Source organism: Medicago sativa, chromosome 5 (assembly GCF_051527215.1).
Source record: "Medicago sativa cultivar Bolivia chromosome 5, Bolivia_mono, whole genome shotgun sequence".
NCBI classification, from domain to species: domain Eukaryota; kingdom Viridiplantae; phylum Streptophyta; class Magnoliopsida; order Fabales; family Fabaceae; genus Medicago; species Medicago sativa.
This window is the reverse complement of record NC_140753.1, coordinates 65646057-65661016: the sequence shown is the minus strand read 5'-3', so window position 1 is coordinate 65661016 and position 14960 is coordinate 65646057. Positions and strand designations below refer to the sequence as shown.

General features: G+C 34.5%; 2 protein-coding genes, 1 non-coding gene and 1 pseudogene across 3 annotated transcripts; 2 read left to right on the top strand and 2 right to left on the bottom strand.

Moving 5' to 3' along the window:
- Positions 1 to 19: 19 nt before the first annotated feature.
- On the top strand, positions 20 to 544 carry LOC146924088 (uncharacterized). The gene has a single exon (XM_085710924.1). It carries the CDS (start codon positions 20 to 22, stop codon positions 542 to 544), a length of 525 nt encoding a protein of 174 aa, XP_085567050.1.
- Positions 545 to 1478: 934 nt separating this feature from the next.
- Positions 1479 to 1551, top strand: TRNAR-CCU (transfer RNA arginine (anticodon CCU)). Its single transcript has one exon. It is a non-coding gene; the product is annotated as a tRNA-Arg (tRNA).
- Positions 1552 to 1654: 103 nt separating this feature from the next.
- On the bottom strand, positions 1655 to 4880 carry LOC146924086 (laccase-4-like). Its single transcript, XM_085709119.1, has 6 exons — positions 4779 to 4880; positions 4322 to 4473; positions 3860 to 4104; positions 3627 to 3755; positions 2527 to 3447; positions 1655 to 2022 (listed from the first exon to the last, which is right to left on the bottom strand). The coding sequence occupies exons 1-6, from the start codon at positions 4863 to 4865 to the stop codon at positions 1892 to 1894; spliced, it is 1665 nt and encodes a 554-aa protein (XP_085565245.1). The 5' UTR covers positions 4866 to 4880; the 3' UTR covers positions 1655 to 1891.
- Positions 4881 to 5824: 944 nt separating this feature from the next.
- Positions 5825 to 6673, bottom strand: LOC146924085 (lachrymatory-factor synthase-like; annotated as a pseudogene).
- Positions 6674 to 14960: the final 8287 nt, after the last annotated feature.

The window sequence follows — 14960 nt, the reverse complement described above, 5'->3', positions numbered from 1 at the left end:
TATAATTAACAAAATAGAAATGGCACATTCAACATATTTATCCTTTTTGCTCACTATTTCAATGATCTTTATTTGTCATGCCCTTTCACCAACACCAAGCCCTAAGTTGTACGAACGTGTATGCAAAGAATCTGGTCAGAAAGACTTCGAACAGCGTTGTCTAAAACTTATAGAAGCTTACCCTCAAATTACTTTGATCGAAGATTATCTTACCTTTTGCAGGTCATTTTTAAAGAATGTGGCAATAGAGAAGGCAGTAAAATCCCAACAACAAGTCAAAGAGATTATGAAAAAATATCCTTCTTCTCAACCCATCAAAGAATGTGGTGATGATTACAATACGGTGGTTATCGAGGTACAAGGTGCATTGCGTGAGGATCCGGAAATGATAAGCATGGCTGTCAATTATGCTAGCGATGCACTTGATATGTGTGAACGTAGCTTGGCTGATGAAAAGATTGTTAATACTTCTTCCATTGCTGCACTGAATCATGACATGAAGTTATATACAAATGTTGTAGTGATAGCCGGAGGCCATCTATAAATATATGTGTGTGTTATGAATAATAAACTTGGTGGATGTGGATCCTTAGTCTTACACCTTCCTATAATCCTCAATAGCGACTGTATGGTTAATGGTCTTTAATTGCCTTGATCATTCATTTGCTCATTTGTGTCCTATAAATAAGACTCATATTTTAGTGTAAAGGCACACTTGTAAAGAGAATAATACAAAAGCTCTCTTCTTCTCTATCTTTAATCATCTTCTCTATTTTTGATCTTGTCATTTAGTATATTTCATAACACATTATCGAAACGAAACTTTAACCATGAGGTAATAGTGATCATTTTTTTTATATATATTGCTTGTGGTGTTGTATGCTTGTAAGTGAGATAACAAATTTTATTGAGTATTTTTGTAAGTGAGATAACAAATTTTATTGAGTATTCTAGTTGCAAACTTTATGATAGTAAATTTTATTTTCGCCGAATTATGTTAATAGTCTCCTTGGCTTGCACATGAGAATGTATTTTATGCCAAATTGAAGGTTTCACTTGGATCATATATGATTCTTCTTCGATTTCATAGGTTTCTTTAATAAGGATAATAATTAGATGAAGGACAGCTAGATTGTAGAGGAAAACTAAGAAAAACTATCAGAGAAACTTATGAGTTGGATCGAAATATGGTGTACAATAAAACATTATGGCATAATTTGATCAATGCATTCGACCCCACTTATTTAGAATTGTTGGAGCGTGGGATTCATATGCACTTGTTCTTTTTTAAGAGACACAATTGAAGGGTAAATACGATAACCGTGAAACTCACTTTTATTCAAAATCAATTCACTCACTCAAAATCATTTTTTTCACCGTTGAAACAAACATACATGTAGAGAGAATCATATTTGGATCTATTTGTGAACTTGGTTATTAGGATAATATATCTTAACTGGTAACATAATTATCAACAAGCGCCTGTAGCTCAGTGGATAGAGCGTCCGTTTCCTAAGCGGAAGGTCGTAGCTTCGACCCCTACCTGGCGCGGTTCATTTTTTATATTACATTTTTTTTGCTCAAAATGCTATGATACATGAAATCTAAATGATCAATTAATCAATTCGAGTTTTAAACAAGCACAAACATTAGATTATGAAAAAACAGAAGCATTAGTATACTTTTTCCCATCAAAATTCACATATTTGATCCTAAACTTAAATTGCTATATATGTGCAGCAAATTTTTTATTGATTCCTCCAGCAAATACAAATTACCACAAACAATTTGATGTTTCTTCATCACTCCTGAAATCATTTCTCTAGTGTACTCTACACTCTCCTTGTTTCCAAAATAACAAACATATCAAATCTTTTTCATCACAAAAACTCTAGCACATTGGTAGATCTTTTGGTGGTGGAAGTATGGATTCATTGGGGCCTCTTCCATTGTCTACTATGAATGCCATTTTAAGTCCCCATGTGGTGTGTACTTCTAAATGACAATGCAGGAACCAAACACCTTCAATGTTTACACACAATATACACAAGAATTTAGACAACATAATATAATATAAATATCCTAATAAACTAAATGTTGATTAGAAATATGACTTTAAAGCACATACACTCATATATAGTGTAAACTATGCTTATACCACATTCCAATCTTTAGCAAAATTATTTTGAAAATAACATGATGATGTTATCAAACCATAAAGATTTACTATTTGGATGACATAACATCATTGCCACATTTAGTAACCTATTTTATATTTTACATTTGCGAGACTGTTTGGAAAAACTTACGAAATTAGCCTATTACATGTTCATAAGTTGTTTTCAGCTTATTTCCATAAGTTCTCCATAATAGCTTATAACCTATATGAAAACATTTTGATTTTATATATCTTTTATCATAAGAAGTGCTTAATTAAGTTGTTTACCCAAACAACAACAAAAAATGAAGGTAAAAAAAAAATCAAAAGATAAAAGTTAGAAAGAGAAAAAGTGATTTTTTTGCTACCTGGGTTATCTGCCCTGAATCTGATTGCAATCCATCCATTATTTGGCACTGACAATGTGTTTCTTTCAACAGGGTCAACAAGATTAAACCTTAAAGGATCCTTTTCAGGATCAAAATTCCCTAATCCTTGTCCAACAACAAAGAAATTGAACCCATGCAAATGAAATGGATGATTTTCTGGTGCTATCATTGCAGTGCCTTGAAGAACAATCTGAACACTTGAATTAAAATCCAATCTATAAACCTTTGTACCATTATCTGTGTGAAGATTAGCCGGCTGATCCGTGCCGGTATAATTGAAAACCATAGGTGGTTTAGAAGGAAAATCATCAGTGAAAACACCTTTGATATTATAATAATGTGCTTGAAGAAGTGATATAGTAGGCATTAAAAATGTGATATTGTTTATAGCAGATACAAGCCTGTTATCAGTTATGCATGTATCACATGGATTAAGTCCAACAGTTATTGCAAACAAAAGAGAGTGATCAATGGTTAATGAAACTTTTGTAGGGTAGGTGTTAGAATTAAGGCTTCTAAGAGAATCAGTGAAAGTTTTTGTTATTGGAGTTGCATTAAGTGGAGGAATATTTGTTAAGAATGTTTTAGTATAAGGCGGTGTTCCTTTGTAACGAAGTGTAGCAATCGAAGAAATGTTATCAAAGCCAATAGGTGCATCCATGAAAGGTGTTATTGCTATTAAGTATTTGCCAATAGGTTGGTTTGCAGTTAGAAGAACATTTGTGGTTTGGCCTGGACTTAGAAATATTGTGTCGATTTCAAAAGGTTTAAGGTATGATGCATCTGCTTCAACAACTATTAGTTTATGGCCAGCAACTTTGAAGAATAGTTCGTCGTTTAAGGCTGCGTTTATAATGCGTAGAAGATAGGTCTTGCCACTTTCAACATGTAGTGTGTAACCTGCACAAGTTGATAAATATCAATATTTCGAAAAAGTTTTTATAAAAGGTCATTGACAATGATCTGAGCCGCAACATAGATGATTTTGATGTCTATGCGGTGTCAAGTGGCCGCAACTGCTACTATAGAAATAGTGAGATTATAAGAAACTAGTTATATATGTAAGTAGTAAATTATACCCTGAGAAATGCAACCGGGAACCGGTCCTGGATTACCGTTGATGGTATGAGCATCTGATATATTTGGTGCCATACCAGAACTTGTGGCCTGATTAACAACAGCTTCAACATCTGATTTCCACCATTCACCTATAACTCATACAAATCCAGGTTAACACAAATGAACATAAAGCACAACTTCTAATTTTTATGGTTTAAGAAATAAATACTATTTTGGTAATTGTAAAACTTGCCTAGTATGATTATCTTTTCTTTGTCAGGTTTAGGAAATGGATAAGGAGTGCCTCTTTTAGGCAAAATGACAATAGCACCATGCATTGTAGCCCTTAGCCAAGTAATATGTGCATGCCATAGCAGTGTGCCTCTTTGACCTGTGATGGTAAAATTGTAAACAAAGCTTTGTCCTGTCTGAATAGGGCATTGTGTGACATATGCTGGCCCATCAGACCAACAAGTCCTAAGTTGTTTGATTCCATGCCTGTCATTAAGTCCAAATATTATTAATCAAGTCAAAATCTATGAAGTTCACAAACATATATCAGACACGACACTGACATGTTGATGCCTATAATAATTTGACAAAATTGAATAATTTCATGTAAATACATATGTCGGTGTCATGTTGGACACGAGACACACCTTCAATCAGAAGTGTCGGTGCTACATAGTTCAAATTAAGAAGAAGAATTTCTCACCAGTGGATTGTAACATTGTGATCAACATAGTTAGTGACCGTTACTATTACAGTGTCATCCTCTCTTGCATACAAAGTTGGCCCTGGGAATTTTCCATTGACTGAGACAAAAGATTTTGTTGAACAAAGCTTTGTTTCATTCTTCAGTACCACCTGTACACATTGACCATCATGAAATGTTCAGTTTATTTTTTATTTTTTTAAATATAGCTGGGGAAGGGTGACATTTTTTTTAATAAAGTAAAAATCATACAAATACCTAGTAAATTTTTAATAAAGTAAAAATCATACAAATACCTAGTAAATGTTGATATGTGAAAATTATGATCTTATTTTATCAGTAGCATAGGAAGCATTATTTTGATTATGCTTTTATGCCAACCTTTTTTCTTAGTAATTATTGTCACATTTTTCACTTAAAATGAACCTGAATAATTGAGCATAAGAAGTGTACTTACACTAAAATTGTAATGACGCACCAAGGACTGAACAAAGAGTGGAAATGAAAGAGCTACCAAAAAAATTGCTAGAAAACGTGGCTCCATTCTCTTAAGCAATTAAATTTTTTCTTTGTCAATTCAATCCTTCCCTTACACTTATTAATCTCCTCTAGTTTGATCAATACTTAAGTATGACCAAGCACATTAACATTATATATAATGGAATAATTTGTGATGTTGTGTCCTTTTACATATGGTAGGTGACTACTAAAAAAATGCACATTTTGGAAAATTATACCATTTCTTGCATGCTACACAATGTTGTCCTTATCTTTCCTGTTTGATGTAAACCGTTGCTGCTATTTTCATCAGACAATTTTTTTTCAGTGATGAAAAATACTGCTCAGCTACAAATACTTGTTTTTCTCATTTCAATTACCATTATTCTCAATTTTCTTGACTATCATTTCCCTTGTATGTATATATTTTAATTTTTAAATGTTACTCTTCAAATATACACTGCTAGGAGATAGACTTACCTGTCTAAATCCTGTTTTATTAAATATATATGTTGTACCATCAAAACACACCAAAATGATTCAAATAGGTTATCTTTTTCAATTTGATTTTTCTTATTCCTTGTCACACCTTGCTGCCTTTGTACTTCACTATACTCACCTTATTAGGCCAACATCAAAACTCACATTTTTTGCATTGCTAAAAAAGTTTATTAAGTCATAATAGTTTCATAATTTGGTAATGAAGACTTAGTTAAGGTTTTTTTAACTGTTTTCTTGTATTGAATTGAATTATGAACAAAAAAATATGATTGAAAGTGATGCCACAAAACTCATTGTATAGCCACTTGGCCATAGATATGCTAGAAAATTAAGTGCAACCACATAAGAAAAGGACAGAGAAAAATTCACAGTGGTAGAAGATGTAACAATATTTACCGCAGACAGTCAAAGTCATTTTACTCAACAATGATTATTCAGTTCTTTCTTGTGATTAGTAACTTACAAATTACAATCACTAGACAATTATTATTCATCATTCACATTATAACTCCAGATTATATACATAACAAAGACTCCACTTTACATGTATATGAATTGGAAAGAAGCTTATGGTTTGAATAAAATTATTCACTATGGTGATGAAACATTTGTTGAAGCAGCTACTATAGCACCCTCAATCTTATTAATGCAAGATTTATAAAGAAATCCAAGATAATCCACTAAGCTATTCTCAGATACATCTTCTAGAGGATTAATCTCAAAAGACCAATGAACAAGAGTTGATTCATCACCATAGTCAACTAGTTTTAGTGAATTTACAGATCCATCCAAACCAACATTACTTGCTTCCATTCTATAAACATAGCTATGTGATGAAAAATCCTTTGAAATCAACCTCTCTTTGATCCATGATCTTTCTCCATCTTCTTGAGGAAACATGAAACCAGAAACTAGCCTAACATAGCCTGGTTCATCTTCATTTCCAGCTAAGGTAGTGCATCTTTCCACCATTGGCATCCATTGAGGAAGTTTCTTAGTTTGTGAGACTGTTCCAAACTTTGTCAATAGGTGCACAAATTATGCCGCAAACTGAACCATGCCATTTACCATTCCCCTCTTCAATAGCCTACAAGACATGGTTTAATGTGATGTTAATATCATAATCAATTTATTTTCTATAATGAATAAAATAAAGTATATATAATCATCTAACATAATGTATAAATTGAAAAATAAAAGGAGGGTCATTGGCTAATGAATCATATCAGGTCACATCTACATACCATGTTAATTTCTGTTATTCCTTCTGATTTCTGATTAATGTGATAGATTTTCACTGTTTCATCTGGTAATTACTTGCACTTTTATATGAAGGATAATGCTATATATCATCTTTGTATCAGTCATTACCAACAAAAATAGCAGCAATTTTAGCTCATAAACCTAGAATAGAATAACTGGGGCCTAATATATATTTCTATAGAAAAATTCTTATCTTAATCTTAATATATATAAATGTTAAACAGTGCTGATTAACCCTAATCCCGCCACTGTTTAACCTAATCCCGCCTTTTTTGAGGGTTTAAAAAATCTTTATGAAAAAACCTAGAATAGAATAACTGGGGCCTAATATATATTTCTATAGAAAAATTCTTATCTTAATCTTAATCTTAATCTTAATATATATAAATGTTAAACAGTGCTGATTAACCCTAATCCCGCCACATCTTAATCTTAATCTTAATCTTAATATATATAAATGTTAAACAGTGCTGATTAACCCTAATCCCGCCACTGTTTAACCTAATCCCGCCTTTTTTGAGGGTTTAAAAAATCTTTATGAAAAAACTCTTCGCAAGGATTCGAACCCACAACATTATAGTTTCATGTAAGCACTCCAACCACTAAGTCAATAATTGTTTTTGTGATATAATTTTGATTCCACTACCTCATATCCAATACCAAACACCCTCATTAAAAAACTAATTAATCCCTTTTTCTTTCTTTACAAAATTGAACATTGAACGTTTGTGAACCCTTATTCCTTTGATCTCAACCCAGAAGGCAGCGGTGTCCATCCATTTCTTCCCTTTTTTCCTTCAATTTATCCTAAAAATTGTGACTGTGATGCATATTTCGTCCATACTAACTTATTAATGGTATGATCACTAAACTAATTTTGATATAAATGCTATTTTATTCATTTTGATTTTGTGGATTGTGATTGTGTCAGTTTTGATGAAAGTTGATGCTTGAAATCCTATTGTGATTGTGTTAATTTCCTTGGTTGTCAATGCTTTAAATAATAAGACACTTAAGGCTTTAAGTAATAACACACTCATGCTTTAAATTGTAATGGTTACTATTGACACTTTCAATTCCAAATCGTATTTTCGAATGTTTAATAGTTACTTATCTACTCTTTTTAGACTGAATGTAACTTGATTTGTGATATTGAAAATGATTTTAATTTGAATTATTCAATAATATAATTGTAGTATTTATTGAAATCTAATACAAAATACATTTATCCAATTTGATGTTTATATTGTCAAAAAAATTTAAACAAACAAAAAATACCCGTGCATCGCACGGGTCAAGGTCTAGTTGTTATAATAAATGCATGTAGCATCTATCTTGTAAATTAATCGGGATATTCAAGGTATAATTTGATACCTCCAAAGACAGACTTAGATGTTTCCACCATTTCTTAGTTATTAACCATTTACGCGTTATTTTGATGCCTAATTGGAACTAATTTATATACACCAAGAGTGTAAAACTATTTTACACAAGCATTCAGTCAAAAAACCAATGTCACTTTTTTAGATTAGTTTCCAAAATATCTTTAAACATATATATTTGGTGTTATTTGATTTAATGCATGTGTAAAAAGGTTTTACATCCTACATGAAAATGAATCTCAAAAAGATTTTCATGACATGATATTCCAAATATACCTTAGGTAATTTATTTCCCTTTTGGTCAAGCCCATTGGCCACTCAACAACATAAAACATGTACTGATGTACAGGCTTGGAATTATGGTACATAATCAATATTTTATTTTTATTTTGACAAGATGAATATTTCATTTATATGTCTACAATATGAAATAGGCAATTTTATTTTTATTTTGACAAGATGAATATTTCATTTATATGTCTACAATATGAAATAGGCAATAACATGTTCATAATGTTCCTGATGCATTTTTCAAATAACAAATTGAAATTGAACTTACCAAAGGAATATCAAGACAAAGCTATATTAGAAAGTCATGTATGATTGCCAATGGCATTGTTGCCTAATGTCACAAGAGGGATAAGGGGTTCCATTCTAGCCCTCCATACCCTATTTCCTAATCCACACCTACATCACATTAAGGGTGTGTTTGGAACCCAAGAATGTGGAAGGAAAGATTAGTTAAGGATGGAAAGCACACAAATCAAAAATCTTTCCATGGTTTGTTTCAAGAGAACAATGATAGAGGAAAGAAAGATAAGTGGGTCCCACCCACAAAATTGTTTCCGACCTCTACAGCGTGGAAAGTTGAAAAAGTGTATATTTTTGTGTTTGTTCCAATTTTACCCCTCACATATATACAAATAAATATTATAGTTATATAACATATTATATTTGTATAACATATCTACAAATAAATTAGTATATATTCATGTATATATATTAATATCCTGACAATAAGTTACATGTATTAATATATTAATTTTGTATTTAACTCTAAATATACTATATAATTAATAATCAATTTATGATTAGGGATATTTAAGTCATTTACTAATAAAAGCATCTTTCTTTCCTTCCTCGTTCACTAATACCAAACAACAATTACTTTCCTTTTACTTTCTTTTCACTTTCATTCCTACAACATTCTTTCCTTATACTTTATTTCCTCAAACTTTCCTTCCTAATCCAAACATACTCTAAGTGTCTTATACTTTACCTGAAAAAAGACAGAAAATGATGCATTACTTTAATGTGTATTTTTAGCTCAGTAGCTGACCTAGTAGGTTGATCAAATGTTGAGAGGACACATAAAATGTAAGTTTTCTTATAAATATTTGTAACACATTAGAGGGATATCATCATTTACTGATTTACAAGATTTAATTTGTATACATCGGTGTAAAAAAGTTTTACATATGCATCCCTCTAATGTTGCTACACTAATGACTATAACAGATCTATTTTTAACTTATTAATGTAGATCTTGTCATAATTGAGATATTCAAATGTGGCTACCAAATTTCCTGAGGAGAATATTTTTAATGAACAATATGTGTGGTCAGGGCCGGCCCATAGCCCGTCGAGGTTGGGCGACGACACCGGGCCTCCAATTTTTTGGGGCCCAAAATAATTTTTTTTATATGTAAGACACAAAAATAATGGTTATATATCTAATAAAACCAAATTATTTTAGTCTGTACAGCTTGCTTTAGTGGCGTGGCCACTTTTTGTTGAGTGTGAGGTCATGTGTTCAAGACCCACCAAAGTATGATTTATAATTTTTTTTTTTAAAATGGCTTATTTTTTTTTTGGGGCCCGGAATTTAATTTTTTTTTCATCCCTTATAAAATTAAAACCGGGCCTATGAATTTGTTAAGACGGCCCTGTGTGTGGTCACTTTGATTTTGACATGCTGCTATTTTCCTCATATATATATATATATATATATATATATGAATGAGATAAATTTGTGGCATATGTGACCACACCATGCCATAAGAATAAAGGAACATATCATTGTACTACACCTTTACAAGATTCTCATCAATCTTAAGGCTTGAATCTAACCTTTGGCGAGTAGAAGAAATTCATGTGTCAGTGTTTCAAAATAAGGTTCTTTCTATATTTTAAAATGACGGGAGCGGAGCCAAACATAATGGAATAGAGTGGAATTAGACATCCTATATTTTTGAGTTCGATCGGAAACATCTTTTAAGCAAGCAATATTTAACAGAATTATTTAAGGCCTTCATAGAACATTGGATGGTCACGATAAGATCTAAATTGAAATTTTTCTTACAAGAGAATATAAGGATAGGATATGGGGGAATATATGATATCAATTTTTTTTTTTTTTTAGTAATATGATATAAAATTTTATTACCCTATCATGTACTTTTTCTTGTGAAATATATGTTTTCGACTTTTCGTTGATAAACACATACTTTCACTTCTTTCTCCCTCAAAAAAAAAAAAACTTTCACTTCTTTCAAAAAAAAAACACGTACTTTCACTATTTTAATAAAGAGAAAACAGTATTGGTGGTAGTAAATAAAGAGAAAACAGTATTGGTGGTAGCAACTAGTGAATTAATACCAGACACAATAGAGATTCAACAAATAAATATAAATCTTTATTTATCATAAAAAATGAGAAACAATTATGCGAACCCTAATTATTTTAAGAAATATGTTGAGAAGCAAATATAGAAATAACATGTTTTTTTTTTTTTGGTAAAAAAGCTAACAGTCAGAACAAAAAAGGAAAAGAAACCAACAACAAAAACAGAAAGAGCAGACTAGAAGCTAGGCTCTTGGGAACAAGGCTCCCATTGCGTCATTCCTGAGCAAATCGAGGAGATCATGAGGAGGAGAAGAATGAACTAAGAGATCATCATTTGACGAGGCTCCGAGCTTGGCCATGAAATCGGCACAATAATTCCCTTCTCTAAGAGTATGATGAACGGTAAAATTGCGGCAAGCTAGAATATCCTTGATGTCTTGAACTAGCACTGCATAGATGTGATACCTAGAGGAAACACCCGTAATAAGATTGATAGCAAGCTGAGAATCTGAATAGCAGATCAGTTCCTGAAGCCCCATTTCCGCAGCAAGCCGCAAACCTTTATGAATTGCTGTAAGCTCAGCAAGAAGGATACAAGACGATGCTGCGAGGAATCCAGAGAAACCAGAAAGATAGAAGCCTGCACTGTTGCGCAAAAGACCTCCAAAGCCAGCTCGTATAGGCGTGCCGGAGCAACTTCCGTCAACATTAAGAATGTTACCCTGATGATTGTTGCTATTCCACCTCACCATGCGATCCAAATGGCTGTTCCCCCCTTCCAGCTGGAAGCTATTACGGATGGTATCAGCAGAGTTGTGAATATTGATACATAACCGAGTGAGAGACCAAGTTTCATTGTTCAGGCACATCAAATTACGATGCCTCCAAGCCCACCAAAGAGCAGAAAGAAAAATGATAGAACGAGGCCCTTTGGTTTCAGATTTGATCCAGTCGTACACATTGATTGTGGAGAAGAAGTCATGATTTGAAAAACCAATTTTCTGCCAAATATCCATGGAAAATCTGTAGTCACGGACACAATGCATAAAGGATTCATCGTGTTCACCACATCTCATACAAGTTGCTGAAGCTGCAATGTTTCTGTGATGCAACAAAGACAAAGTTGGAACCGCGCCGTGGCAAGCTAACCAAATAAGGAACTTGTATTTTTCTGGAATTTGCAACTTCCAAATCCAAGTCCAAGAGTGATGGGGCGTGATAATATTAACTGGTTCCTTGAGAGATAGCAGCCACATGTACCCACTTTTAGTGGAGTAAACACCATTCTTGTTGTGACTCCAAATAAAAGCGTCTTCAACGTTAGGATTAAAAGCGGTGAGGAAATTATTAACGGTGTCAGCAACTTCTTGAGGGAGGTTAGTGTAGAGGGCTTGGGTGTGTTGGCCATTGAAGGTTAGCACATCTCTAACTGTCAGGTGAATGTCATGTATGTCAATGATGGGTACCAAAGAGCCAAGCAAACCATGATGACACCAATGACTGAACCAAAAAGATGAATTGCCCGAACCAGCTCGCCAAGTAAACCCATTTTTTAGAACGTTCTTGGCACGAATGATAGATGCCCACGCAGGAGAGCTGCTGCTGGAGGCATTTGCATGAAATATATTAGGCCCCGCTGTATATTTGCAAGAAAGAAGATTCACCCATAATTTGTTGGTGGATTGGACCATATCCCAAACTAACTTACCAAGGAGACAAATGTTGGCATCTCTGGCTGCTCTAATACCCAGACCACCGAGGCGCTTAGGACTAGCTATTTTTTTCCAATTCAGCAAATGAATTCCCTTGTTACTAGTGCCCCGCCAAATAAAATTGCGAGTAGTTTGATCAATACTATCACATATGTTTTGAGGAAGCCAGTTAATCTGCATGTAGTAGGAAGGAATAGAGGATAGGACAGAAGTAGCTAGAGTCAGTCTACCTGTTCTGTTAAGAAGCCGGTTCTTCCAAGATGCTAGTCTAGTGTGCATCTTTTCAATGATGAAATTAAAATCACTTCTCTTGGGGCGGCCGTTTAGCATGGGGAAACCCAGGTACTTGCCAAGAGAGGTTGTGCTGCGAATACCAGTAATGGAAGTGAGGCTATTGATTTTTCCCTGGGGTGTGCCTGTAGAATAGAAAGCTCTAGATTTGCTGATATTAATCTTCAAACCAGAAGCTCTGCTGAACCTATCAAACAAATCAGTGATGAAGCGGAGTTGAGAATTTTTTGCCTTGGTGAAAAGAAGGACGTCATCTGCGAAGAGGAGGTGAGATATTTGAGGCCCTCCATTAGAGATGTGAATAGGATCCCAATTACCATGAAGAACAGCATTATTTATAGCAGTGGAGAGCTTTTCCATGCACAAAATAAAGAGATATGGGGAGAGCGGGTCACCTTGTCTGAGGCCATGTGAGGGCTTAAAAGAGGGCATTTTGTTACCGTTCCAAAGAATAGAGAAGGTAGAAGATGAGACATAATGCATGATGAGCTTGATGGTGATGTCTGGAAATCCAAAATCATGAAGACAAGAATTAAGGAAATCCCAGTTGACATTGTCAAAAGCTTTCTCCAGGTCAAGTTTGAAAGCTACATAACCCTTCTTCCTTTTTGATCTTCTCATGAAGTGGACAATTTCCTGCAAAACAATTGAATTGTCAGATGTTCCCCTACCAGGCAGAAAGCTGCTTTGATAAGGGCCAATAATATTATTAAGAATAGGCCTAAGACGGTGCACTAAAACTTTGGTGATAATTTTGTAAATTATGTTGCAAAGGCTGATAGGTCTAAAGTCTTTGTAAGTGTTGGGAGAGTCAATTTTAGGAATGAGTGCAATGAGGGTGCTTGAAATCTCTGGATCAAAGTGACCTGTGTGAAAGGCTGAATGGACCATGTGGAAGATGTCATCCCCTACAATGTGCCAGTATTGCTTGAAGAAGATGCAGTGGAAGCCATCTGGTCCGGGTGCTTTGTAAGGCTTCATAGAGTTAAGGGCAGCGAACACTTCACTTTTTGTGATGGGTTTGGTGAGGGAATTTTTGCCAATGTCATCAATGGTTGGGTGGTCACCTTCTTGAAATGTTCGGTTGTGTTGGTGTTGGTTTCCACAAAAAAGATTTTTGAAGTAATTTTGAGCTTCTTCTTGTAGAATAGAGCTATCAGATGTCCATATGCCATTTGGAAGTTGGAGCCTATGGACTCTATTTCTCCTTCTTCTAATAATGGTTTGAGCGTGAAAAAAGGAGCTATTCTTGTCTCCAAATTTGACCCATTGCTCCCTAGACTTTTGATACCACAGCATCTCCTCTTGAAAAAGAATATGGTTGTACTCTTGTTGCAATTCTTTTTCAAGGTGAGTGTGCCATAGAGAGTCAACTCTTTCCAAATAATTCTGGACGCCCTTGAGTCTACTTTCAACATGTTTTTCCTTTTAAAAATGTTTCCGAAGACTTCATGATTGAAAGTGATGGAGTTTTCTTTGACCTTGGCCAAGGCCGCAATTGTGTTGTGGTTTTGGGAGTTCCAAGAGCTTCTAACCAAGTCAGCATAGTCTTTATGAACAATCCAAGCTGCTTCAAAACGAAAAGGCCTTTGTCCTCTGGCTAGAGGAAGGCCACCAAAACGAAGAAGAAGGGGGTTGTGATCAGAGTGGAGTCTGCAAAGAACCTCAACAAAGGCTTCAGGGAAGGAAACACACCAATCAACATTAGCAAGGCCTCTATCGAGTTTTTTGGAAATAATGCGGATGCCGTTGTTGTTGCGGTGCCAAGTGAAGCGACCACCAGTTGTTGTAAGATCGAGAAGGTTGCAGTTACTCATGAAGCTAGATAAAAGAGCAGCTCTGCCATGGTGAAAAATGCCGCCTCTTTGATCACCAGGGAGAAGAGTTTCATTAAAATCACCGATAAGCATCCAAGGAACATCAATGGTTTGGCTGATGTTAGTAAGGTAGTTCCAAAGGTTAGGGCGATGGATAGGGTTAGGGCTGGCATAGACACAAGTGCAGGTGGTGATGGCATTCCCTCGGCTGATAGAGAAGGTTATGGAGTAATTGTTGGAGTCAAGGATAGTTGAGGTGGTAGTAGTAACAGAGTCTTTGAGAAGCCAGATGCCTCCAGAATGACCATTGGCTTCAATAATATGAACAGGGGTGTAACCATTATTAGACCAAAAGTTGGAAAGTCTTGCAAAAGGAACATGAGTTTCAAGGATAGCCATGAAGGTAGGTCTATGCTTTCTAATCAAATCTTTCAAATTTCTTCTGGCGTTGCTATTGAGAGCCCCTCGGATATTCCAAGAGAGGATTGAAGTATCTAAAAGAGCTTCCATAACAAAAACCAAAAGATTGAGAGCTTGCCAAAGAGAGAGG

What these genes read in the sequence shown, in the direction of transcription:
- LOC146924086 (XM_085709119.1), bottom strand. Translation starts at nt 4,865, where the DNA reads ATGGAGCCACGTTTTCTAGCAATTTTTTTGGTAGCTCTTTCATTTCCA. An exon ending in CACAATGTTACAATCCACTG is followed by an intron (nt 4,105 to 4,321) that starts GTGAGAAATTCT and finishes ACTTAATGACAG; the next exon opens with GCATGGAATCAAACAACTTA. An exon ending in ATTCAGGGCAGATAACCCAG is followed by an intron (nt 2,023 to 2,526) that starts GTAGCAAAAAAA and finishes TAAACATTGAAG; the next exon opens with GTGTTTGGTTCCTGCATTGT.
- LOC146924088 (XM_085710924.1), top strand. Translation starts at nt 20, where the DNA reads ATGGCACATTCAACATATTTATCCTTTTTGCTCACTATTTCAATGATC.